The sequence below is a fragment of the Siniperca chuatsi genome, linkage group LG16, assembly GCF_020085105.1.
Source record: "Siniperca chuatsi isolate FFG_IHB_CAS linkage group LG16, ASM2008510v1, whole genome shotgun sequence".
Classification (NCBI taxonomy): Eukaryota; Metazoa; Chordata; class Actinopteri; order Centrarchiformes; family Sinipercidae; genus Siniperca; species Siniperca chuatsi.
Genome location: NC_058057.1, coordinates 25,470,431 through 25,496,709, shown reverse-complemented (window position 1 = coordinate 25,496,709; position 26,279 = coordinate 25,470,431). Strand labels below are relative to the sequence as shown.

General features: G+C 40.2%; 3 protein-coding genes and 4 non-coding genes across 8 annotated transcripts; 2 read left to right on the top strand and 5 right to left on the bottom strand.

Annotated features, from left to right (window-relative positions):
* The first annotated feature begins 813 nt into the window (after nucleotides 1–813).
* On the top strand, nucleotides 814–11,551 carry LOC122863059 (interactor protein for cytohesin exchange factors 1-like). The gene is made up of 9 exons (XM_044169146.1): nucleotides 814–1,144; nucleotides 3,102–3,283; nucleotides 3,959–4,032; nucleotides 4,386–4,457; nucleotides 6,208–6,263; nucleotides 6,633–6,727; nucleotides 6,807–7,059; nucleotides 8,006–8,178; nucleotides 10,155–11,551. The coding sequence occupies exons 2-9, from the start codon at nucleotides 3,125–3,127 to the stop codon at nucleotides 10,332–10,334; spliced, it is 1,062 nt and encodes a 353-aa protein (XP_044025081.1). The 5' UTR covers nucleotides 814–1,144; nucleotides 3,102–3,124; the 3' UTR covers nucleotides 10,335–11,551.
* A 1,369-nt stretch (nucleotides 11,552–12,920) lies between these two features.
* Nucleotides 12,921–20,368, bottom strand: rps7 (ribosomal protein S7). The gene is made up of 7 exons (XM_044169221.1): nucleotides 20,297–20,368; nucleotides 19,495–19,580; nucleotides 18,908–18,979; nucleotides 18,068–18,211; nucleotides 16,612–16,676; nucleotides 14,594–14,744; nucleotides 12,921–13,032 (listed from the first exon to the last, which is right to left on the bottom strand). The coding sequence occupies exons 2-7, from the start codon at nucleotides 19,567–19,569 to the stop codon at nucleotides 12,955–12,957; spliced, it is 585 nt and encodes a 194-aa protein (XP_044025156.1). The 5' UTR covers nucleotides 19,570–19,580; nucleotides 20,297–20,368; the 3' UTR covers nucleotides 12,921–12,954.
* LOC122863731 lies at nucleotides 13,933–14,151 on the bottom strand. The gene has a single exon (XR_006375080.1). It is a non-coding gene; the product is annotated as a small nucleolar RNA SNORA73 family (small nucleolar RNA).
* On the bottom strand, nucleotides 15,279–15,497 carry LOC122863732. The gene has a single exon (XR_006375081.1). It is a non-coding gene; the product is annotated as a small nucleolar RNA SNORA73 family (small nucleolar RNA).
* Nucleotides 17,083–17,301, bottom strand: LOC122863720. Its single transcript, XR_006375069.1, has one exon. It is a non-coding gene; the product is annotated as a small nucleolar RNA SNORA73 family (small nucleolar RNA).
* LOC122863721 lies at nucleotides 18,505–18,723 on the bottom strand. Its single transcript, XR_006375070.1, has one exon. It is a non-coding gene; the product is annotated as a small nucleolar RNA SNORA73 family (small nucleolar RNA).
* A 64-nt stretch (nucleotides 20,369–20,432) lies between the features above and the next one.
* On the top strand, nucleotides 20,433–25,964 carry rnaseh1 (ribonuclease H1). 2 transcript variants are annotated; one of them, XM_044169204.1, is made up of 9 exons: nucleotides 20,433–20,489; nucleotides 20,895–20,996; nucleotides 21,616–21,740; nucleotides 22,256–22,435; nucleotides 22,687–22,786; nucleotides 22,961–23,015; nucleotides 23,926–24,010; nucleotides 24,201–24,325; nucleotides 25,639–25,964. In XM_044169204.1, the coding sequence occupies exons 2-9, from the start codon at nucleotides 20,932–20,934 to the stop codon at nucleotides 25,720–25,722; spliced, it is 819 nt and encodes a 272-aa protein (XP_044025139.1). In that variant the 5' UTR covers nucleotides 20,433–20,489; nucleotides 20,895–20,931; the 3' UTR covers nucleotides 25,723–25,964. The 2 variants fall into 2 exon arrangements, with proteins under 2 accessions (XP_044025139.1, XP_044025138.1); XM_044169203.1 differs by having other exon boundaries at nucleotides 20,433–20,996.
* Nucleotides 25,965–26,279: the final 315 nt, after the last annotated feature.

Below are 26,279 nucleotides of genomic sequence, written 5' to 3'. Positions count from 1 at the left end.
ACGTACAGTGAGTCAGTAGTGTTTTCTTGCTACTCTTGATGAGTTGGTAAACTGGAGTTCAAACGGCCAATTTTTCCAACTGATTAATTGAATTACTAGGGAATAAAAAAAAAAATTGAAAATATTTTTTTTAATTAGTGGCTTTTTCTTTAAAAAAGTAAAGAAAAAAGAAAAATACTAGAACATTTTATCTCTTCGGGACTCTTAAAGCTTTTAAAGTGAAACAATTTGAGGAAGGACATTCACTCATTGGTTGAACTACTCAAAGCTCAACCTGTGATGAAAGGTTGTGATTGCACATTGCTCAGCTGTAATGGATCACAAGCAAAAAGGTTGCCACAGATGAAGACTTTAAAGTAGCTGGTGTGGACCTTTAAATGAACCGAGTTCAAGTATGAAGCATTTGGCGTCATCTAGTGGACAATGCCCATTACTGCAAGTAAAAGAATTATTCTCCTTTAGACCTGCAGTGAAATTTAAACTTAATTAGTAATTATTAACTCCTTAATCATAACTCAGAGTACATGGGGGTTGTTTTCAGTTCCTGTTTGTCAGTTTGCAGAACAAACTTTACAGATTTTAAATGAACTCTGGTGCAAAAATGAAGCCATGAGCTAAAACCCAAGTGATTACTTCTTGCTGTGACTCCAAAGTTGAGAGCAATCAACGCTACATGCAAGAGCACCTTTTACTGCATGGCACATGACAGTAATTTATTTATTTATTTTTTTTGCAAAGAGAAATCTTAACTTACCAGCCATAATGTCATTAAAAGACAGATGTGTGAAGCTGTTGTTTGCTGCAGAGCGTTTAGAGGCAGCTTGTGTGAGATCAGGATCAAACACGCTGAAACTAAACGTCTCCGCACCACCAGCAACAACAAACCCCCCCAGCAACTTCTGCAAAGGTGACGTTTCTGAGCAGCGAGTCTCCGAGAAACAGAACAGCGTGATAACGACCATGAAGATCATATGAAACAGGAAGGATGGCGCATGTATGTGTACGTGTGACATTGACTTTGTGGTCTGCTTGTGGGTCGATGTATAAATTCTCGCACACAGCGGTGACAAACTTCAGTTCCTCCTCTGCTGAGTGTCAGTCTGCTGCAGGGACACCACACTGCTGGACGTCCGCGCTGCTGCGGGTAAGACCTCTTTTTAAGGCTTTCTGTGGTGCTGATTCTCTAAGAGCGAATCTCAAATGTCACTTTAATATAGGTAGTACAGTGTAGACAGTGGGGCCTGTTCTGCCCCCTCCATTTTTACTGAGGTTTATGCAGAAATGTATTTTAAAAACACGGTCAGATAGCACTAGAGAGGAGGAAGGGGTGAGTTATATAAGACTGGATTTTAGAGAATCATTTACAATTACTCAGCTTATTTATGAGGCACTTGAAACACAACACAGCTGATCTAAAGTCACACATGCGCGAATGCCGGGGGAGTGACCTTCCTGCTGAGGCGAAATCCGTATCCGGTCGTGCTGGATACAAACACACACACACACACACACACACACACACACACACACACACTTCTTGAAGATGCGAGCTTGCGTTGCCCCTTCGCTCGCATACAGTGGAAGTGAACGGGAAGTTAATTAAACGTGTCCTAACAGCGGCCAGCTGCTGTCAATCAAACACAGACAGGGACACGCCCCTCCAGCCTCTGAGACAAAAAAGGAGCATTTCAGATATTTCCCCAAACACCCTTTTTAATAATAAAAAACTATTAACAATATGCTTTTAAAAAACATTATTTTAGACAGTAAAAGCGGGTAACTAAATGTGATTTCAGCTGGACTTGAAGACTCTTCATTCTTTTTTTCAAACTAAAGCAACATGGCCGACCGAGCCACTGCTCAAACCTCTCAGCTCAGTTCACTCCTGTCTTATGGAAGAATTCAACAGTTACCAGTAACTGTTACTTACTGTTAGTTCTGTCGGTCAACTAACGTGAGCATGATGACACATGACCCCTACAGGCCCAGGGGTAAAAGACTGTTGACATATCTGACCTGACTTTTGATCGAAATGCTGTCTAATAATGATGTTAACTGACATGACGATAAAGGTTTCTAGGACAGGATGGACATTGTGGCTGGCTATACACACCACACAAACTGCCCGTGCGCTAAAAATACATCGCAAACCCACGTACATAGGAAATGACTACAAGAACCTGAGTTAAAAGACGAGATAAATATGCCATATAAGAGAAAATTATACAAGGGAAGAAGACTTTAGGCTAAAAAGCAATGGCAGGTTCCTACAACACGAGCAAAGAAAGTGTTATTTAAAGCCACGTGCATTCAATGGAGGACTAGTGTTTTAGTCAAACTTAACTTTTTGTGCAGTTTTTAGTGAACTCAGGGCAGGTCCAGTGTAAACAGATACACAAAAGGGCTTAAAAAGAAATGTTAAAACAATAAAATGCCTTCCATCAGCCATGTGTCATATACAGCAACTGATCAATGAAGCGTATCCCCTGTAGCAGAAATTGAATATATAAATACATCAAAACACATGGTTTAAAATAATTCCAAAAACAAACAAACAAAATGATCTGTCCTACTTGTATTTGGGGATCATCATGTTTTAAGTTTTAGAACTACAGTTGCTTTTGGGGGATGTAAACAGGAAGTATGATGTTGCCATGGGTTCAGTTATGCTGTGGGCTACAACTTGAGCCACATTTTTCTTTAGCCAAAGTCATAGTTTACATTAAAAGTATTCCGAATGAGCTATTAGCTGTTCCTGTTAGCAGTGTACGCATGGATGTACAGACAACTATCACCGGATTACTTTGATACTGAAGAAAAGTGTGATGATTCTCAGGCAACTTTTGTGTTTGTCTTTCATGTCTGTGTGTTCAGATTTGACTCAGTTATTACTTAAAGAAGGAGTGTGAGTTTTGACACACTGCAGTCAGGCGTTAAAGGGTTTTAAAGTACCTTAATCGCCTCCCTTGTGTTGATGTGTTTCCCCTTCTGGCATGCACCGGTCCCTTCAACACTTCAGGTGTGGGGGAGTTTGAAAACCTCTGCTCCAGACAGATGATGTACTGCCTGAACCTTGTGACATTTGAATTGCTCTGCTCTAGCCCCCTCTAGGTCGACTGTAGCCATGAGTCGGCGGCGGATTTCGGTCAAAGATCTGGGGGTGGTGGACTGTCAGGGCTGGCTTTTCCGCAGGAAGGTGGGCCGCAGCTTCCTGGGTAGCAAATGGAAGAGATACTGGTTTGTCTTGACGAAGAGTTCTCTGTACTGGTACACCGACCAAATGGTGAGTTACAGCAAGACTCTGTTCAAAACACAAGTCTTAAAGTGCTCATAACACGTTTCCATTTAGCTCCAGCAACCTGGGTTCAACTCCCAACTCATGACAACAGGGTTCCTCCATTTGTTTCTCTGATTTAAGCAGAAAAAAACAGTATAGAAACACCAGACTGACAGAAGAGAGAAGAGCACATGTAACAACATACTCCAGAAGAGTGGAGGTTGTCAGAGCAGCAGATTAACGTTCATGGTTTTGGAATCACATGTTTAACTATCACATATGGGTGTCATATTCAGTCGCGTACGCGTGTTTAGCTTTAGAGACTTTAACGCTTCATTATCTGATGTTTTTATCACTTCTGCAATTGCTATAATTAATCATTTTCTGTCACTTGTTATCTGATCTTATCTTCTATCTGTGGTTATGGTATCTTGTAAGTATGCTGTGTAGTTGTATGCTGGATCTGGTAACTGTAAATAGTTTTTATTTTCAAATCGAAAAAACAAATCTAAGTCAAGACCAAACACAAGCAAACCTCAGTTACATATGCAGTCCAAAGAGGCGAGGAACGTAGAGGCGACTACATCCTGTGACTACGACCACAGAGAACTTCAGTGTTTAGCAAATAGAAAAGGCGCAAATGCACGATTGTCTCTGAGGTATTATTTCTCGTCTCTGCAGGCTGAGAAAGCGGAAGGATTCATCAACCTGTCCGGCTTCACCATTGAACAGGCCAAACAGTGCAGGAAGAAACAGTACGATATGTTTGTTACTCTGTGCAAAATGTAGTGATGTCCGGTCTGGGTGGAAAGAAAGAAAGAAACAAAAACCACAGACAGTCTAACTGAGCTGTCTGTGGTCACGCTGTCTGCTGCTGAAGACTCCTTCACACTCTGTTCTTATAAAGCTGCATCAACATATTAAACATATCCAGCTGTCTTAAGACTCAGTCATAGTGTCTCATCTGTTCAAGTTAACTTTAGGTGGTGAGAAAACTAAAACCCTATATATATTTTACAAATTTCTTCTCTGATTCTCTGTTCAATTTATAGATTGCAAAGTATTTGTCTTTATTCTATGTTATTAACCGCTCAGTGTTGTGTTTCAGTGCCATAACGGCCAGTCATCCACTGGTTGTGACCATTTTCATTGCTGCAGAGAGCTTCACAGACATGAATAAGTGAGTATTTGATTTTATCTTATTTCAAGTGATACTGGGGCAATTTTTCTACTGAGTCACATCCCCCTCAGGAGGAACTGTAATATCTTTTTATGACTCCTCAATGTTTCCTCTAGCGCCATCATCAGGACAAAATTTCAGTTTGTTAAATACTTTGATTTAGCGCTTCACACTACATATCACATTCACACACAAACACACACACACACAAGGCAATTTGAGGTTCAGTATCTTGTCCAAGGAGACTACCACAGGTGGCTGGGGGAAGCTGGGGTCGAACCGCCGACCTTTCGATTAGTGGACAACCGGCTCTACCACTTAGCCACAGCTTTGGTTTCTGACCACAACTATTGACATTCCCATCAGCCTCAGCTGTACTTGTGATTATTGCTACTTAGGGAATGTTAGCATGCTAACACACTAAGCTAACATGGTTAACATTATACCTGCTAAACCCCAGAATGCTAGCATTGTCATTGTGAGCATGTTAGCATGCTGATGTTAGTATTTAGCTAAAAGTCCTGCCTCGAGCTGCTTGCATGGCTGTAGACTCTTAGTCTTGGTTAACTGCTGAGAAGGAAAGTCAGTCTTTGCATCTCACGTTTGCTCTGGCTTTGTCAGCCTGTGGAGTTTGGCCTCCTGCCAATGCTTTTGTGCAATAAGTGCATTCAAACTTAAAAGGAACATGTAGAAAGCTTGATCAAAAATAGGAAGTGCATCCCTCTCAAAGCTATGGTGCAAGTGCTTAGCATTTTTTTTTCTTTTTTGTTTGTTTGTTTGTTTAAGAAATGAGATGTAAGTAAGTGAAGTCTGAAAAGGTGAGTTTTCAGCCTACGGCAAAAGATGGGCAGTGACTCTGCTGTCCTGACTTCAGTGGGGAGTTATGAGGTGGGTAATCGTCCAGAGGTAGAGGAGCACAATGGTCGGGCAAACTGTCTGATATAATATTAACTAACCCCCCCCTATTCATACTTTATACCATTGACCAAATCAAAACGTTTGCGGATGACACTGCCCTGGGGGGTCTACTTAACCACGGCAATGACCTGCCGTACAGAAGAGAGGTTGAATTATCTGTCAGCTGGTGTGATGCAATTTAAAAAAAAAAATTAATGTTGGGAAGACCAAAGAGTTAATTATTGATTTCAGAAGGAAGAAGAAGGAGGAGGAGAACTTCCCAGTGATAATTAAGGGTCAGCAGATAGAGATTGTCTAGTCTTACAAACATCTTGGTGTCAGTAAATTAAACTGAGAAAAGAACAGAGGTTATTCCAAGCCAAGACTATTCTTTTTGAGGAAGCTTCGATCCTTTGATATCAGCTTTGTTATGTTTTTTTATCAGGGAATCTTAGCTAGTCTTCTCTTTTATGCTGTGCTCTGCTGGTAGAAAAGAGAACAAGGGCCAAACTAAAAACAGTTCCGTATTTTAAAGGCCAAAAATTACAATTACAAAGTCTTGCCTACACAGAAGGTCTTCTGTCCCAGCAGCGGTCAGATTTTTTAATGAACACTTTTAGATGTGGTCTAGATCCATAGCACCTTTCAGCTGTTAATCATGTCTTTAAAAAGCTTTTTATGAAGCTGCCTAATCTAACTATCTAATCTTTGTCCCCACTTTGAGCGGGACGAAAATAGATTCAGTTCTTCCTTTTATTATTTCTCAGTATCGTCTACTTCTTGTTTTGTGCTGTATTTTGAAAATGTTGAGTCATTATTGTTTATCATCTTGAATGTTGTGTTGCTGTTGCAGGTGGATCAGTAAACTGTCAGAAGCGGCCAAGCCCTGTGAACTGATCAACACTGACGGTACAGCACTCAGCAGGAAGATGTAGCTTCAGTACTATACACAGAAAATATAAGAATTACTAATAGACATAATGTTTGTAGGAATAAAACTAAACACAAATACATATGCTGAACATATTTATATTCTCCTCTTTACCTTTTTAATTGTTCTTCTTCCCATGAACATGGGAAGTAGGGGTGCTGAGGCAAAATAAAAACCATCAGTTAAACTTTTAATGACTTTCTCCTTTTTTACTATAAATTTACTATATTATTTATCATTATTCAACACAAGGTTGTACAATAAAATTAAGTTAGTAGTCCCTTCATGCATACAGTTATTTACATATACAGTACATACATACATCACTTGTTTCTTTCTGTGTGCAGAGTGCTACAGTGAAGGCAGCGATCAGGACGGTGATGAGTGTGCGTTGACTTCCTGTACTCTGGACCCTGAACAGGAAACAGCAGAATCTGACAACGTGAGTTAACAACGTGTGAAGGGTAACATTTATTCAAATCCCCCACACAGTCTGTAAAAACTTACTGTCTCTCTCACAGGGAGACCATCTTAAGCCTCTCTGTGAGTCTTCATCCTGCACCTCAATCCCGGTCACGACACTGACCAGTGAAAGCAGACGCAGAAGCAGCTCGGAGGGCAGGACTTTAAATAGAAACAGAAGAAGAAGACCACTCTCGGAGGGCAGTGAATGCCTGTCCTGGCTGGACCTCCCCGGGCCAGATGAAGCGGGGACAGAAGTGTCCCTCCCTCTGCTCTGTGTCAGAGAAGAAAGAGAAGAGGAGGTCGTCCACGGTAAACACCTGGAACCACACCTGGTTACCATAACAACTGCTGATTTAAAGGGGAACTCCAACGATTTTACACATCAGCGTGTGTTTCCAGCTGTTTAGGAGTTCTACTGCATATTTGAAAAAAGTAGTATAAAGCTTTTAGTGTCTCCAGAGGGAGCTGCGTCAAGTCTGCTAAATGTCCTCAAGTGATGTCACTTGAGTAAGCGTCGGTACAAGTTTGAAAATGAAAATCTGTTGGTGTGGAGTTAGAAAGGAGTGAGCTGACCAGCCCTCTGTAGCTGCAAGCTACAGGCTCCAGGCTACATTAGCCGCAACTATCATAACACACCCCCAATCTCCCACCCAGCTGTCTGTTGCATTGTGGGTAATGTAGGCGCCAGGTTTTGAGAAGGCAGAAGAATGTGTAGAATAAAAAAAGACGGCATCTCTGGTTCTGCTGCATCGATGTTGATCCTTGTTTAAAAACTGTCCATCATGAGTCTGACGGTGTTATAGGAGTGCAATGCTAAATCTTTTATGAGTTTCTGAACTAAATGAAGCTTCAGTCTAAGGCTGAATTTATTCTTGACACAAGGGGTTAACAGCAGTCTACAGAGCAGGTTCTGATTTATAGTTCAGCGTTGAATTTCACCAGTTCATAGCACCACTAACACTAGACAGACTGTTTCATTACTGAATAAAAGCAGCCTCATTCGCCATGCAATCAGTATGCTTACGTTACTTCAGTCACTGTGATCGTGGTGAGCATTAGGTTTGCAGTGGAGATGGTTTTCTTAGATGTGTGTTACTGAAAAGCAGCAGAGTACTGAAGCTTTTGTTGTCTTCACTCTCAACAATCTCGAGTGGCTTTAGAAACCTGTCTGTTATGAGTCTGACAATGTTATAGAAGTGCAATGCTAAATCGGTGGAGTATTATTTTTAAGTTACTGACCTGTTTCTCTTTCCAGAGGAGCCACATGATGAGATGGAGAGCCTCTACAACCACCTGAAGGCAGCCAGCTTGTCTCCGACTGGACAGTCCAGGCAGAGGGACTTCAGGGCGTCGTTTATCAGACGATGTCAGAATGACAAAGTCAACGAAAAGCTTCACCTGCTCAGGATCCTCAGCAGCACGTTAAAGGTGAGTCAACAAATGAGAAAAACGATCCTGATGCCAAAAACAAATCAGGTTGGATCATATGAAAGGTGCTTAAGGGCCAGGAGATAAGAGCCACCTAGAAATCTTGTAAGTCACAACAAAGTTCACCTGGTTGTCGGGATAGAAACAAAATTGAAGGAACAGTAACATTTTGGGTAATACAGATTGTGTACACGTTAAACAAACGAGATAACGTGTTAATTAGTGAGCTTTAGTGGTGCTGGTAGGTGAATGTTTTACCTTTGGACAGAGCCAGGCTAGCCGTGTTTCCAGTCTTTATGCTAAGCTAATCGCCTTGTGGCTCCAGTTTGACGGACCGACGTGAGATTTATATTGATCTTCTGATCTCACTCTTAAAGAAAACAAATGGACATATTTCCCAAAATTATAAACAATTACTTTAAGTTATATTTTATTGAACTCACTGTAAAACTTTGCTGGTTTCAGAACATTTCACTACATTCGTGGCCTTTTCATTTTTGTTAATAAAAATGAAAATAAACGTTTTACGGTTGTTTTTGTCTTTTTTCAAGCAAGAGAAAATCGATTTGTGTCAGACACTTGAACTAAAAGCATCATGAAATATCGTCCATCTGTCTCAATATGACATTAAATTTGTTTGATCAGTATTGAAGAAGAATGTAGTGTTACTTTCTGCCATAGACTTTCAGCTATTACTGTCTAAACTTGTGAAGAACAGCGACATACAGCTAAGACTAGCATCTATAGTAGGGTGACCAGACCTCCCGAATCCTGAATCCAGTCCTGTTTGTCCTGATAATTAGACTAAACTCATTCTTTTGGTTCTGGCTCTTCATTGGCTACAGCAGGGACTGCAGGGTAGCCTTTTAAAAATCCCAAGTCTACATGAATTATGGAATTATGGCAGTTGTATTTTTTTGTTTTAGCCGTGTACACAGTGCCGCCGCTCCCACCACGCGCATCACGCACTGTGCGTAGGGCACCAAGTGCTGAGGGGGCACCAAAAATAGCCTAATGAAATGTTTTTTTAAATGCCGGTATTATTTCATTAGCCTATAGAAATATTAGGCACATTTTAGCCATGTATATGTAACAGAAAAGGGGGAACAAGAAAGATATTTAATAATTGCTCTAGTCTAGTGCCCCCCCCCCCGTGCCGGATGGTCCGTTTCGGTTGTTCGCGCGGGCGAATAATAAAGGAATTATGCTTAGGGCACCAAAATGGCTAGCAGCGGCACTGCGTGTACAGTAGTGCTGCGATTCACGACAGCAACGCATAGCTATGACATTGTTGAAATAAAACAGTTACGGAGGGAAATTAAACCATCCATCGCTGACATGGAGCCCGGAGAAGGAGTGATCTGACACGCGCGATAGGCACCGGACTGATGGAATGAATAAAATAAATTTTATGTAACGGATAATGATTTACACACCGTTACATACAACACAGTCATTGCGTTTGTTTTTCCTAATGACAGACAGTTGACGTCATGAACAAAAATAATACATTTTAGCATTGAGTTTTGACTTTCCACGTGTTTTACTGTTTGTTGACACTGAATGTAATGTACTGTAGGCCACGCCCACTGTGGCCACGCCCACCCATTCTCACCTGGTCACCCTAGTTTACGGCCATGCTAACGGTTCTGTGAGGCTGAAGTTAAGCATAGCGTTGCTTTGAGCTAAATGCTAACATGTTCACAGTGACAATGCTAACATGCTGATATTTACCAGATCTCAGTTTAGCCGTTAGCATGCTAGCACTTGCTGAGTAGCAATAAACACATGGCTGACGGGAATGTCTTTAGTTTTACAGGTATTTGGTCAAAAGTATTGGACAAACTGAACCTTGAATATCTGTACTAAATTTCCATCCTTAAGATATTTCACTTGGAACCACAAATGTGAACCTCATGGTGGCGCTACAGGAACAGTTATTAGGATTGTATTTCTGTACAAACTCTGTCCTTCAGGCCAAAGAGTCGGAGCTGCGGGCGGTGGAGCAGATCCTGACCGACCTGAACCTCACGGCGCCCACATACAGGACGTGGAGACAATCCAACTTGACTTTGCTGCAGGAGATCAGTCAACGCAGCCAGGTGGCAGGGGGCGCTGCAGAGCTGAGGCCTCCTGAGCAGCCGAGTGCTTCCTGAGCTGGGACTCGGACCACATTCATGCCAAGGAGGATAAATCTGTTTTTACATTAAGTGTTTTCAGATTTTCCTTCCACACTGAAACACCAGAATGGCTAAATTCTTCGGCCATGACGTGGTAACATGTGTGGCAGAGAGCAGGTTACTGTGTTGGACCTCACTGGGTGAACAGAGACAAAGCCACGGTGCACTAAACATGTTCTAGGTGACTGTTTAGATTTTAAGTGCTTTAATGTGATTTCTATCCAGATGGCAGTGTACAGTACATTAACTCATGTACTGTACTTAAGCACAATTTTGAGGTACTTGTACTTTACTTGAGTATTTCTATTGTATGCTACTTTCTACTTCTACCCCACTGTATTTATTTGGTAACTTTAGTTACTTTGCACATTTAGATTTTTAATGTAATCAACTAAAACTTAAATATGTTATTGTAGGCTAAACTACCCAGCAGTATATAAAGTAGTTAAAATTAGCTCCACATTTACCAGCTACAACACGCAAATAATATATATGATTCTGAAATGGGCCATTCTGCACTTTTACTTTTGGTACTTTAAGTATATTTTGATGCTAATACTTAGAGTTTGAATGCAGGATATTTCTACACGGTATTATTGCTACTTTTACCCCCACTGCCAGATGATTGATCGATTTAAAGTTCCAGTCTGTCGCCTCATATGCTCCATGATCATTATTGTTTTTAAAAGATCCTAACACACAATTTGTTTCTTTAAATTGACATTTTTGTTTTTTATTGTCAGACATCTTGTTTCAAGTATGAAATGATTTGATTGCAGCTTGTTAATGCTACTTTTTAACCAGTTAATTGTGATTCTTAATCTGCCAACAGAAACAGCAGAAGGTTAAAACTTTTTAATAGGAAATAAAAGGTTTTTGGATGTCTAGGTAATATCCATTGGTTGCTATAGTCAGTTTGTTGTTAGTATGTAACCTAGACATAAACTTTTCAATCAAATTTTGTCCAGTTTTAACCTAAATGTCTACAGGTCTTTTAATCTGCAGATTAAACAGCATCCAACCGTATCTGCATACTTCGTCGCTTGTGTTTCATCGTCCACACTACAACTCCCAGTGGTGGAAGAAGTATTCAGATCCTTAGTAAGTGAAAGTACTAATACCACACTGTGAAAATACTCCACTGCAAGTAAAAGTCCTGCATTCAAAACTTTACTGAAGTAAAAGTCCTCTTTGTGCAGTAAAATGTTCCTGTCAGTGTTTTCCTGTTATATCTGATGTTTCTGGTTTAATATTCCTGCTGCATTAATGTGTGTGTTGCATTTTACTGCTGCAGATGTTTAAGGTTGAGCTCATTTTAACTGCTTTATATACTGTAGGGTAGTTTAATCTACAGCAATGCATCATGGTCTATAAAATCATTTTGTAGTCGCTGTCCTGTGAGAACCACGTATCTCTAAAAAGGCAACTTCTCATGAGAAAAACAGCCTGTTTTCAGCTCTGTGATGATGCGTTTTCCAGCTGATCCGAGGGGGGGTTAAAGAGTTTATTCAGCTTCAGGAGGAGGAGAGTTTTCTCAGCACATAAAGGAAACACTTTCATCCTTCAGCTCATCACAAATATTCACCTTCAAAATCACCACATCTGGAGATACATGGTTTTCACTGGACAGGAAGGGTGTGAAAGACTAATCTGAAAAGGTACTAAAGCTGTCAGACAAATGCAGCGGAGTAAAAAGTACAAAACTTGCCTCTGAGATGTGGTGGAGTAAAAGTATAAAGTTGCTTGAAATGGAAATACTCAAGTACCTCAAATTTACGCTTAAGTACAGTACTTGAGTAAATGTACAGACTGTTTTTCAGATTTATCCACTGACAAAAACATTTGTTGGAAAATGTTGGTTCAGTGCAGATGATGTATATGTTTGGATATTATCTCACACTTAATTCTTCAAGTGTCTCATAACTGGACTGTGGGAGATGAGTGCAAGGCACTAACACTGCCACGGCTGATGGTCCAATTCCCACTTGAGGCGTAAACAAGCTGGTTCTGGCTCCTTTGCTCATTTAAGCATTTCTAAATGTGCATTTCCCAAATAAAATTATCACTGCAGTTTGTCATTCCATTTAGTTTATATGTAAAGTTTTGTGTATTAAAATATTTTCAAAATTGTTTACCTGGCTTTGATGTCTTGGCTTGCATGCTGGTTTGTGTCAGACCACATTCCTGTGAACATTGGTGTTGTACTTTCATGTATAGAGCTCATTATTTTACTTTAGAAACAAATTGTTAAAACAAAATCAAAACTTTTATCAACCCTGTGAGGCAACAAATATTACACACTAGTGGGATAAACACATTGGCCTGAGGGTGGCGCCAGAGGAAATACTAAAGCAAAATCCCATCTAAGGGCATAAAGAAAGGCTGAGGTCCTGCAGCTGGACCAGAACTATTGAAACCATGTACATGACTTTTAGACATGTTAATAAAAAAAATTAAAAAACAGGGCAAACACTCCTCAAAAAGGAACCCTAGTGCCTGTGACCACACCAGCTGTTCAGGATCAATCACAGGAAAGACAAAAACGACTAACCACCACCAATATTAACAGTAAACAAATTTATTTTGTCATCTGCATTTACAGCTGGAATTCTGGGAATTCGAACACGACGTCTTTGCCTGTGAGCTTCTTGTAGACACCAGAGAAGGTTTCCACCTGGAAGACAACAGGCAACACGTTAGCTGCAATATCAGTTACATTTGACTGACCTCATTAGAAATACTGAGCTTTTCTCCAAATCAAAGCAGCTAAATATTTAACATGTTCTACTGATCATTCCTGATTTACTCACTTCATTTCCTGTTCTATTTATTTTTTCTGACAACTTAGAAAAACACCCAAAAAAAAAAAGCCACTTTGTAATATTATGAAAAACAATAACTTTCACATTTGAGAAGCTGAAAGCAGCAAATGTTCTGCTTTTTAATTCAAAAATGACAATTCATTGATTACTTTTCTGTTGGGACTGATTAAATTCAGCACTAATATAAAGTGACAAACACATTAACTGTTATCTACACTCAGTGGCCACTTCATTAGGACACCTGCACAATCTAATGCAACCTAGCACAACAGCCCGGCCATAACATCCATCTTTAAGAAGCTCACAACGATCAATCCTTGTTGACACTGTCAGAAGTGTCTAAATCCAATTATATGTTTCTTACTGAGGTCATAGTTAGATGTGGTGTGGTACTGGACTGCATTATATTCAGGTGTTTTATATAAAAAGGACAAAGTTACTTATTTTTTTAGAAACACCTCTACATATAATGCAGTCCATTACATCACTAACTATGACCTCGCTACGCTAAAACATGATTGAATTAACACATCTGACAGCAGCAACAAAAACGGAACATTATCGGCATCATAAAAGTCGACTTTATGGCCGAACAGTTGCATTGGACTGTACAGGTGTACCTAATAAAGTGGACACTGAGTGAAGTCTTCTAGTGCAGCAATCAGCTGAACCCCAGTTACACCTTAACATTTTTTTTTGTTGTTTAAAAAAAATGCACCATCAGTGAGATGTAGATCGTCACTGAGGTGAACACATGTGCACTGCATGGTTTAGCTCCCCAGTAACGGCCCCAAAGGACTCTGGGAAGATGTAGGAATATGCAGGACGCCCGTCCTCACCGACCAGCAGCCGGGGACAGAGCTTTGTCTCCGACGATGTGGAACGGGACTGTACGTCTCAGCTCGAAAGCTACGCTCCCATACGCCACCAGGACAGAGCCAGGAGAGCAACTCGCTGGATGTCCACGTCGGAGTTTAATTAATTGATCCAAGATTGATATTTGACAGTTGACCCAAAACATAATGACACTTTCTATTACTGCACATCACATGTTTGGCCATAACTATTAAGTCAATTTATTGGTCAATCGAAAAACAAAATGAATCAGCAAATATTATGATAAATAATTTTAAGCAAAAATGCAAAATATTTGATGCTTCCAGGTTTTCAAATGTGCTGCTTTTCTTGGTCTTGCTTTATAGTAAATTGAATGTTTTGGGGTTTTTGACTGTTGGTCAGACAAAACAAGACATTTCAACATGTCACCTTAGCTTTCGGATATTGTGGTATTTCCCCACAATTTTCTGATGTTTTACAGACCAAATGATTAATCTATCAGAAAATAGCTGCAGCCCTGATCATTTTATTTTAAACAAACGGACAAATCTACCCCACTTGTTTTTATTAACTTACTTTGTGTTCCACGTTGTTCTGCTGGGCCTTGTCCAGATGGACCTTGATGAGCCTGCTGCTGTCCAGTTTGACTCTGATCCGCTTACCCACAATCTCGCTGGGGAACACCAGGTCCTCCAAGATGGCGTCGTGGACTGCTGTCAGAGTACGGCTGGAGGGAGCAGTCAAAGAAACCCCATGAATACCAAACATTCATGCATTCAGAGGTCTGTGCTGACATAACTAGAGCTGAAACAATTAGTCAATTAATTGATAAGTTGATAAACATAAAATTAATCTGCAGATATTTGGATGAATCGTTTTGAGTCATTTATCTAGCAAAAAATGCCAAATATTCCCTAGTTGCATCTTCTAAAATGTGATTTGCTGCTTTTCCCAGCTTTATTTCATTTAAAATTAAATATCTTAAGAGTTTTCGACTGTTGGACGGACCAAACGAGCAATTAGACGCCACCTTCGGGTTTGGGAAATTGTGATGAGTCTATTAAGTGTCTGAAAATGGAGATAAATGCCCAACGATTGTGGAAATTAATGACAGCTTAATTTAAAGGTTTGACTCATTTTGCTGCAACGAAGTGATGTTCATTGCAGCATGTTTCCATTTCATTATGCTACTAAAATAGAAATATAAAGACATTGTATTTGCAGTGTAGTTTCCAACTCATAATAAATCTTGTATAAAACATGTTGTGCACTGCATGGTTTAGCTCCCCAGTAACGGCCCCAAAGGACTCTGGGAAGATGTAGGAATATGCAGGACGCCCGTCCTCACCGACCAGCAGCCGGGGACAGAGCTTTGTCTCCGACGATGTGGAACGGGACTGTACGTCTCAGCTCGAAAGCTACGCTCCCATACGCCACCAGGACAGAGCCAGGAGAGCAACTCGCTGGATGTCCACGTCGGACTACAACTGGGTTTATAATTCACACGATCATCACCACAACTGTCAGATTCATTTTGTCAGCCGATTATCAGTTTCAGCAATTTTAAAAGATGAAGAAAACCTTTTCCTAATACTACAATGTTCAAACTGCTACAGAACTTCACAGGGGTTCAATAGTCAAATAAGATTTTCAGACTTTTCTAAAAACATTGGAAATGAGCTTCTGTAGCGTCAGGTAGGCCTGGGTGACACTGACAAAATAAAAGCTATTTTTGACCGAATACCCAGGTGGTTATGTTCAGAGCTGGAACGATTAGTTGATCAACTGAAAATTATATCAGCAACTAATTTAAGAATCGATTAATCAGTTTAAGTCTTTTTTTTTTTAAAGAAAAAATACGAAACATTCTCTGGTTCCAGCTTCTAAGTTGAGGATTTGCAGATTTTCTTTGTCCCGTGATGATTTGGACTGTTGAAGACTTCACCTTGGGGTTTAGGCAATTTTAACGGGCATTTTGCACTATTTCCTGATACGTTATAGACCAAATAATCAATCGAGAAAATAAATCAGCAGATTAAAATCAATAATGAAAACAACTATTAGTTGCAGCTTAAACTATTCTTTGGAGGTGACTTGTGCTTTTCAAGGTTTTACACACACACAAAAAAGTGAGAATCACTGAAACATGGAGATTTAGTCGCTCTTCATTTGGGATGGCCACATGGATAACAGCTATGACAGTTTATATAGTGATAGCAATACACTGTGATGCCAGTATTCCAGCGAATTTAATTCCTGACAAATCAAGCGACTTCATGCATTGATGCAAAATATACTATAAATTTGTATTACCAGAGTTACAACTGACTATTGTTTTAATTATCAATTAATTTGCTGACTATTTTCTTGATCCATTAATGTGCCTGGCCTATTAAATTTTTAATTTTTTTTTTTTTTTTTGCAAAAATGCCCCATTCAAATAAAGTCAATTTAATTTTTATATCCCAAAATCATAAAACTGCCTCTAAGGGCTTTATTTAAAATTACTATAAAATAACTTTTAGAACAAGGTAAGGATACGATCAAGAATAAATCTCAGCGTTTATGACATCAAACTGAGAATTTCCACTCACCTCCTGGGACGCTTCTGCTTATTCTTTGTGCGGCTTTTCCTGGTGGGTTTGGGCAGAATTCTCCTCTGAAAAGCAAAAACATCGTCTGATTAATCTCCAGTCAGGATTCACAAACATTTAAAAAACAGTTTTAAAACTCTAAATATTTAAAAAGGAGGAAAAAAGAAAAATTAACCAACTGAATCAGGCTCAGACTGATATTCAGGTTCAATGCCGGATATAACCAGCAAATATTCATGTTCTCCTCGATTTACTCGACAGCTTCCGAGTCAAAAACTTGTCTCTTTCTGCATTAAAAAAAAACTGCTGACAATATTTCAGTAGAAAATGTAGTCTTAATAGTTGGACACAAGAACATGATAATTTTCTGTTATAAAAAAAGGTCTACTTTCAAACTATTATGAACTTTACCAATAAATCATCAATATCTGACATTAAATGCCCATTATCAGTCAAGCCCTGATGTAAAAATAATGTGCACTGCATGGTTTAGCTCCCCAGTAACGGCCCCAAAGGACTCTGGGAAGATGTAGGAATATGCAGGACGCCCGTCCTCACCGACCAGCAGCCGGGGACAGAGCTTTGTCTCCGACGATGTGGAACGGGACTGTACGTCTCAGCTCGAAAGCTACGCTCCCATACGCCACCAGGACAGAGCCAGGAGAGCAACTCGCTGGATGTCCACGTCGGACAACAACACAGACAAGAGACAAAAGACAGGCGCATTTCACATCATCCCCCCCCTCATCCTTCTTGTCACAGGTTCTGGCGGAGGGTTATTATTATTATTATTACCCTTATTTGTACCAGATAATTTTATCTTGCAAGTTGTTATTGTAAGTCAAATAAAACATCAAATCTGACTGCTGCATGTGGTGACAATCCATGAATCTCCAAAATGTTTAGGATCTCAGTTTAAATCTTGGTTAACAATCCTTTTGAGATAATTCTGGACAATTCAATGGGTTTATGAGCATTAGTAAGATTTACAAACTTTTAAGATGGCGCATCAGTACTCATCAGTAACAATGTGCAAGATTTTCTCAAAAGAAAAGTGACCCAGCCCTTGACAAAATGGCATGACCCCGCTGTATCAATAACAGACCGCTCTGATTTTCTGACATAAGTTGTTGGAACATCAACAACTGTATATATAAAATAAAAAAAATAAAAAAAAGTACAAATAAAATAAATCTGTACTATCCTGATAAGTTGTGAACCTGTAGTAAACACCAGAGAAGGCTCCACTATGGACGCAGTTATACAAGTTGAAATGGCCCCTGCATCCAAAATGTCCTTATTTCCCCCCGCAGTCCCCACAGCACACCCTCAGGAAGATCATCAGCCTTCACGTAGTCCATAAAACACATGTGGACTGGGCAAGATCCTGCCACAACCCCGCAGTACCTATCCAGGTGTGTGGAGCTGAGGCAGACTTCATCATCATCATCCTCACCTGTGCAATGAAGACCACGTGCTTCCCGCTGAACTTCTTCTCCAGCTCCCTCACCAGACGCACCTGAATCTTCTGGAAGGACTTCAGCTGAGGAACGGGAACAAAGATGATGATGGCTTTCCTGCTGCCACCAACCTCGATTTCCTACAAACAAAAACAGATTTAATGTGACATATTAACATCCCTGCTTATTACAAACACTAAGCAAATGCCTGCGAATGTTTGTCTGCTTAGGTCAGTCGTCTCTGTGAGAAACCAACCATCACTTAAGAGTCCTAAATGTATGTTGGCTGGAAAACAAGTGAAGAAAGTCTGGTGGATTTCAGGATTTAAAAGCTACTGTTTTACTGTTGACAATTTTGTTGACAATTTCACTTTGCTTAGATAACTACAGAAAAATGTTTACCACCCATATCAGTCAAGCCCTGATGTAAAAATAATGTGCACTGCATGGTTTAGCTCCCCAGTAACGGCCCCAAAGGACTCTGGGAAGATGTAGGAATATGCAGGACGCCCGTCCTCACCGACCAGCAGCCGGGGACAGAGCTTTGTCTCCGACGATGTGGAACGGGACTGTACGTCTCAGCTCGAAAGCTACGCTCCCATACGCCACCAGGACAGAGCCAGGAGAGCAACTCGCTGGATGTCCACGTCAGATCGACATTTTTAATTCAAGAGGTAGCTTCTCAACCCAGGTTTAAAAAAAAAAAAGAAATGGGCCTAGGAATGTGGTTAGGATGTGGTTTCAGCTCTTTAAGAACTTAAATTAATATAACGTAGAAAGAAGAGATGGGGTTGAGTGGAAATGCTCCAGCATTAAGACTCCTGTAAACTTCCTACCTTTGCTGCAGTGATGTTCAGCTCTCTCAGCTGAGCCTTCAGGTCAGAGTTCATCTCCAGCTCGAGCAGAGCCTGCAGGGAGACAAGTAAAATCTAAATGTGGAACACCTGTATTTTCCACACAAATCCCTGACACATTTACATGCGCTGCAATAGCTTAACTAACAATTATATTGTCTGATTAGACATTTATTTATTAAGTCATTTTCCCCCTTCATTCATGTACACAGACATTTCACAGTTTCCCTCCAGCGTTCAACTTCAAACCCCATCTTGACATGTTTAAAACTCCAGTTGTATTTAAATTGTGTGTCTATAAACACACTTTATTTACATCACATTTTAAATTACATACTGGATTTGGTTAAGACTGACTTCATTAGTAAGGGAAGCGAAATAGTTATGTGGCGTTTAGTACTTCTGATAATACAAGTCAATGTGACTGACTTTTACAGTGATTTATTTCAAAATCTCTTGATTCTCGATGTACCACAAACGATTATTTTAGGATGAGCAGTCACACTCTGCAGGCAGCTTGACAAAAATTACAATGAAGCAAACATATGATTTTAACCTGGTCCTCTTACCTGAGAGATCCCAGACTCAAACTCGTCTGGCTTTTCGCCATTAGGCTTCACTATTTTGGCGCTGGTACTGAACATGGCCTATGTCTCTGCGAACAGAAATAAACACATGCGGGTTATATAGACACAGGTAGCATGGTATGTCTTAACACACTTGACATGAATCCTGGAAGCGCTGCTTCAAACCAGCATGAACAGCGGCAGGCTAAAGGCAAACCAGCTCAATGCTAACCAACAAGGATAGCCGATATAGAAAACAGTGTTGGAAGAAAAATACTACATTAAAAGACAACACAAACCTACAGCCACAAAATAAATAAACTATACTCTCAGCCCCTAAAGACTAAATGCAAGTTAGCGAGAATAAGTTAAAGCTAGGTTAGAGGGAACGTTAGCTAGCTAAAATAAATTAGCCGGCTGTCATTTATCTCTGCTACAATTTAGCTGGGGAGTTTTATGTGGCAAACACCAGTACTAGTTACTACTTTATTTATTTCACATAAAACGACTCCTACACAAAGCTTCACGTATTCAGTCTACCACTTTCTCAAGTCGCTGCTGTAGCTGCTATCTGAACACATGCACGGCCTGCTAACTACTCCCTGTTACAAGAACCCATTCACCAGAGCATCGCTTTATTACGCATTATTTTGTGATATAAAACAGCCATCCGTCACCGCAAACCACATAATCTAAGGTATCAGAGACTTAAGATACGTTACGGTGGGCAAACTCAAACATTAAACAACATTAAAGCACATTTTGGAATAGAAATAACAGTCCAGTGAAAAATAGCACGACTAACCTCTGTCAACGACGGCCAAGGAAGAGGCCGGAACATCGCGAGAGTTGTATTAATCCGACGCGGGTGACCCATGCTGCTATCGCGAGAGTTATTGGAGTCCGCGCATGGTCCACGCTTGGAGCGATAAGAACATCGCGAGAGTTTTGTGAGAACACAGATGGAAGTGAATTGGTGGAAATTGTCAACATTATTTGTGGGTTGTTGTTTTTTTTTTTTTTTTTGTCATTTCTTTGTTGTAGCACGTTACATATGTTAAACAAACGCTTAATTCCGGACTTAGAAAGCTACAGCAGAGGTTAAACTGTTGTCATATTTATTAGGAATACTTTTTGGCGTATATGTTTCTCTTCAGAGCAAGCAAACTAGCTAGCTAGTAACGGTAACTGTTACTAGCCACGACATCCTTTACTGGCTGTATACTTATGTCGTGCGGCTAAATTTGCCCCATATTTTTAGATTTTCAAAAGCAAAACACGCATTGACCAGTCAGGTTTAATGGTACTTTATTGTGTTTGAGTTGACATCACGATGTTAGCCACTTCCGTTTACCTGCAGTTCCTTGGCGAACAGTGATGTTTAGACTGACTGGTCTTTTCAGAGTAGCACGCAGGACCGTTTGCAGTGCCGCCGACGACATGGCGAAGGGCAAGTTTTTCTACGCAGTGAAGAAAGGATTCAAACCAGGAGTCTACAGTTCATGGTGAGACTGTTTACATGTTAATGTCAACACAAGTAAACCAAACTCAAAAGTATTTCGTTTAGTGAGAGGGGGGTGCATGCCAAATTAAATTCCGATATCTGCTGGTTTAATTTCTCCTCGATCTTCGGCAAAGCAACACACCAGTTAGAAGATAATTTTAAAGTATTTTGTAATCACAACAACCCATTCTTCAATTCGGCTTAGAAGCAATGCACGAGCAACCGCTAATTTTAATGATAATTCATTTTTCTCCATCAAAACACACCCAGTCGTGGGCGGTGCTGCAGCGTTAACCACATCTAAAGACGTACAATTCTTAATTGGGATTTGGTGCACCAAACTCAATTTGAGCATGTGGGTTTTTCATTGGAAGAAATTTACTATTTTAAAGACAAAATAGGATAATGTGCTGAATAAGGAGTTTTAAAGGTGTGGAACTGCGTATTTTCTGTAGTTAAGACATGACTGATCCCACCGCAAAATCTGCCCTAATCCAGAATAATGTTCAGCTCAGTATGCATGTGAAGAAGAAACTACCAAGTAGAGAATATATGTATGATCCTTCCTGTTCAGATTTCTTGAACAAATCGTTGATAATCTGTTTTTCACTGTGATTTAGGGATGAATGTAAAAGCCAGGTGGAAAAATTTCCATCCGCCTCTTTCAAGAAGTTTGCATCAGAGAAAGATGCCTGGGCATTTTTCAGAGGAGTCGAACTTTCTGCAGCTCCAGAGGTGAAGAAAGGTAAGCTGGTTCAGATCAACATGACCCTTTTCTTCTACACAACCCCCCCAAAAACAACTTATGCTAGAGGTTGTAAATGATCTGAGAACATCCAATCATTTAAAAGGGCGTAGTTTTGTTCCCAGTAGCAAGTTAATGCATCAACAGGCATATGTTCAGCTTGATCCTCTTTAGGGAAGACACTTGACTCGGTCCCTCCTAGCCCTGATCCAGGACCATGTGTTATATTAATTTACACCTGCTTGTTGTCATTTTTTTCCCAGCTTATAGGTCGCTAAGAAGATTTCCTACCATCGGGCAAGCTTTATACTTTCATTAAAAAAAATGTATGAGCAGATCTGTGACTGAAATGTCCAAGTTCTGGGAGATAGCCATGCAGGACCTTGATACATAGTGTACGGTTCTGGATCAGAGCCAAATAACTCCATACAATCAAAAAAAGACGGGTACAAACTCTAAAACGACATTTTGCAAACCATTTCTTTAAGTTGCAAAAAATATCAATGTGTTTTCAGTGGCTCAGATTGTGGAGTCGGCCGTCGCTCTGCTTCCCAAAAGAGGCCCGGAGCCTCTGGAGTACATCCCTATTGGTAAGAAGAGATGCCACTCAGTCGAGGAGGCGGAGTCCCATCCCAAACGAGTCAAACTGTCAGAAAGCTCGTCTTCAGAAAGCAGTGATGGATTCACATACATGGGTAAGATGGTCAAACGTCTGTGGAAATGAGATAAATGTGAAAAATAAATTGTGACACGGAGCTTTTACTCAGTTCTTTGTCCAACTTGAATTAAAATATATGCATTTTTTTATTTTTAGCTGCTAGTTGACACATATTGTGCTCTGTAAAAGTTCAAATGGAGAAAATAGGGATGTTGAATACAACTTTAACTCCAGCAGGCTCTTGTGTGTCACTTCAGTGTCACTCAGTGCTGTTCTCCCTGTGCCCAGGTGATGCTGTGGTCGTTTACACTGACGGTTGCTGCTCGGGCAATGGACAAAAGGGCGCCCGAGCCGGCATCGGAGTGTACTGGGGCCACAACCACCCGCTGTGAGAAAACACACACACACACACATTGTAGACAAACCACTTTAGACTGTAACTGAATTTTAGCTTAATTTAAATATTTTTTTGCTTTAGTACTGCACATGTTCAAAATCTCCACAATAAAAATTAAATGGATAAATCCATTCATTTGTCACATTCATCGCTGCTTTCCTGCAGAAATGTTGCAGAACGACTGCATGGAAGACAAACCAACCAGCGTGCAGAATTACAGGTAAGCACATCACAAGTGCTTCAGTCTTAAAAAGCCAGATTCCAACCACAATGTTAACTTCTGCAGTTCCAAAATAAAAGAGGCTGCAGTGAGCAGGAATTATTTCTTTTTTATTTATTCAGGGGGAGTTTCACTGAGAGCAATGCTCTCTTTTTCAGGAACGCCCTGATCACGTTCTCACAACCACAGTCCGATCTGCTCACCACTGAGCAGCTCCACTGGAGCAGTTGGGGTTAAGGGCCTTGCTCAAGGGCACCTCAGTGGTGGGAATGAGGGGTGCTTTTCACTCTCCCCACCAAGATTTATCCTACCAAGATCTGTCATGTGTATTCTTATTTAGACTGAGCAAGCCCTTAATCACATCTGTGACTCTTGGTGAAGTCAAATTGGACACACTGGATGTTCTAAATTTTAGAGATATAAGTGTTTCAAACCGGTGTGTCTCCAGGTCCTGAAAGTCTTACAATGTTTGAAGTATAAGACCTTTAAAAAATCACATTACTGTCCTAAATTTGCATCAATAAAGGCTTAAATTTAACATCAACATGTTTCACTAGATGTAGAAATTTTGATGAACTCAAAGCCAACCTGCTGCTTCCCTTGATATTAAACTGCTGCACTTAAAAATTTAAAAACTTGCTATTAGTCCTAAAGGAAGCTAGTGTCACAAATGAAACATTTACAAAGCTGACTGTACTGTAGCAGTATGTGTATGTGTTGAGTCTGCAAAATTTATCTCAATAAGGTCTTATGAAAGGCAGATTCCATAAATATTTTTTAAAAGTTTATTTTGAAAAAGTACGGCTTGTTGACAACTAAATGTTGTCATGCACCAACACGGATACAACGGTGTGTTTGTAGTTGTAACCAGGTGGCCTAACTGTCTTCACTGTTTTTGTGGTTGAACCAGGCTGCCTGCAAAGCGCTGGAACAAGCCAAAGAGAAGAACATAAAGAAGCTGGTTCTCTACACTGACAGCAAATTTACTATCAACGGTGGGTCGCAAAAAAATATATAAATTATTTAAAAAAGAAAACAAAGTCAGGCTTTCTCAACATGAAACCTGCTATTTTTAACTCTGATCAAAGTCATGTTCATCTCCGACATGACAGGTCCTGGTTTTTGAATTTCACCATAGGAGACCTTGAAGAGTTGGGTTTGAAGTCTGTGGTGTGTTTGCTGCAGGTGTGACCAGCTGGGTGAAGAACTGGAAGCTGAATGGCTGGAGGCTGAAATCTGGAGGTCAGATCACCAACAAAGACGACTTTGTGAAGCTGGACAGACTGAATGCAGAGCTGGAGGTGGTCTGGGTAAATATCAGCCTGTCACTTCAACCTGAGCACAGTTCCTTTCTTTCTTACAGAGAATTCATTCATTCCAGACAACAGCTTCTTACTGTAAAATAAAATTTAAAAAATGTCCACATTACTTACTTTTACGTTCTTAAATTAATGATTTAGACAGTTAATTGCTCCTCAAGAAAAGCCTGCTTGTAAAATTACAGATTTCTATATACTGGCAGAGAAAAAACATTGAGCCTGCAGCTTTAAATTCATACTGGCCAACTTATTTTGTTAGCTTCCTCTTGTGTATTCTGCTCCTGTTTCTTATATTTTCAACATAACTTGAAGACAGCCAAACATAAGGATTTTTTCCATCAATATTACACCAATAAAGAGATTTAAGAGCCAAAGATAAACAACACTGATGGATTAGTACCTGTGATGTGATCACTGGCACTGTGAGAGTAATGTGTTATTTTACTCCTTTTACACGAAAAAGCAACGTTATTAGCCTTATTGGCAGATGATGCTGTGCTGCTTGTCGTCCTATATGTACAGTACTGTTTTATTGTAGGTTTTGTTTTTGCAGTGTAGCGCCATCTGCTGTGAAGCAGTGACTTTACTAATGTCCCCCTTGGAAAGGCACATCAATCTCACGAGAAACATGGCCACAAGGGGCGCTAGAGGCATTACATTCAGAGTGACTGGGGGTGTCAGTTTTGTTTTGTCGTGAAAAGTTACAAATTCTGCCCCGAAAAGATTTAGACTGGTCCTTCGTTTGCTTTTGCAGTGTTTCCCATGTTCCTTATACAGAATATGTAACAGGCTTCAGAACACTTAATGATGGTGGACGGTACTCATAAACTACGAGATAGTGAAGTCGAAGTTTTGTGGCGTGCCCTCAGAGGGAAATTGGCCAAGTCCGTTCATGTTATGTGGGATGTAAAGATGTGAAAGATTCCCGTGTTTACGACTTGGAAGTGTTCAAGTGTTCAACTCAAGACTGCTGTCTGACTGCAGAGTTGAGGATTAAAAAACAAAGATAATACAGCAGTATATCCATTACATTTGGGCTTAATTACCTTAAACAATGGACTTCAGCTGGTTTAAGGCAATCACATTTGTTTGGTTTTTCAAAGTGCCAAGTCAGACTTATTGGTGCTTTGGGAAAAATATGAATAACTCCCAAGTGGAGATGACGAAGAATATAAAACATTGCAGAAGTTAAGACTGTTCAGCTGGAGTTTATAACACCATACACAGTCTCGAGGAGATGACTTTACAGGTCAGAAAAATTATTCTCTCACTCGCTCTTCCTCTCCTTCCTCATCTTCCTCCAGATGCATATTCCAGGTCACGCCGGCTACAGAGGCAACGAGGAGGCCGACAGACTGTCGCGAGAAGGAGCAGCGAAGCCTTTATAGCAGCAGCATGAAGAAAGAGACGATTTCACTTAAAGTGCTCCAGGACTGTTCACTCTGGTTTGTCAGCCAGTCGGCTGCTTTGATACAGAGATTTGTTTTTCTCGCATTTGTGACTGAACCAAAACTCAGACGGAGGAGTCTGTGTGTTTGTCAGTTTTTCTGTTAAATGTTGATTTTAATTTATGTTTCCCGCTCTAAATAAAAGTTTGAAGCTTCTGCTTTAACTGCAGCATGAAATCAAAGTCGATCAGTATGAGGTTTCTTTCAGGGATTGTTGTTTTATTGTTGTTGGGTTTTAGAGAGAGAGAGAGAGAGAGAGAGAGAGACTAGGAAGGAAGGAAGGAAGTGTGATGTGGGGGCGAAGGAAAATAGTTGTTGGTTTTAGTTTGATTCATCAAAGGAAAATGCAGAAATGATTCAGTGTAGTTGTAATACACTTAACGTCCAGCAGAAGGAGCTCCAGGTCATTGTTAGAGCCCAGACAAAGATAAAACGCACAGGAATCAGGGTTTATTTAAGGATCTGTTTGAATACTGATTGACTTATTTGATGCACGT

Excerpts from the sequence above, each read along its gene's own strand:
- LOC122863059 (XM_044169146.1), top strand. The coding sequence starts at position 3,125 with ATGAGTCGGCGGCGGATTTCGGTCAAAGATCTGGGGGTGGTGGACTGT. Across the intron at positions 3,284-3,958 it reads ACTGGTACACCGACCAAATG|GCTGAGAAAGCGGAAGGATT; the intron begins GTGAGTTACAGC and ends TCGTCTCTGCAG. Across the intron at positions 4,458-6,207 it reads AGCTTCACAGACATGAATAA|GTGGATCAGTAAACTGTCAG; the intron begins GTGAGTATTTGA and ends TTGCTGTTGCAG.
- rps7 (XM_044169221.1), bottom strand. The coding sequence starts at position 19,569 with ATGTTCAGTACCAGCGCCAAAATAGTGAAGCCTAATGGCGAAAAGCCA. Across the intron at positions 18,980-19,494 it reads TTGAGTCTGGGATCTCTCAG|GCTCTGCTCGAGCTGGAGAT; the intron begins GTAAGAGGACCA and ends GTCTCCCTGCAG. Across the intron at positions 16,677-18,067 it reads ACGTGGTCTTCATTGCACAG|AGGAGAATTCTGCCCAAACC; the intron begins GTGAGGATGATG and ends TTTGCTTTTCAG.
- rnaseh1 (XM_044169203.1), top strand. The coding sequence starts at position 20,869 with ATGTTTAGACTGACTGGTCTTTTCAGAGTAGCACGCAGGACCGTTTGC. Across the intron at positions 20,997-21,615 it reads CCAGGAGTCTACAGTTCATG|GGATGAATGTAAAAGCCAGG; the intron begins GTGAGACTGTTT and ends ACTGTGATTTAG. Across the intron at positions 21,741-22,255 it reads AGCTCCAGAGGTGAAGAAAG|TGGCTCAGATTGTGGAGTCG; the intron begins GTAAGCTGGTTC and ends ATGTGTTTTCAG.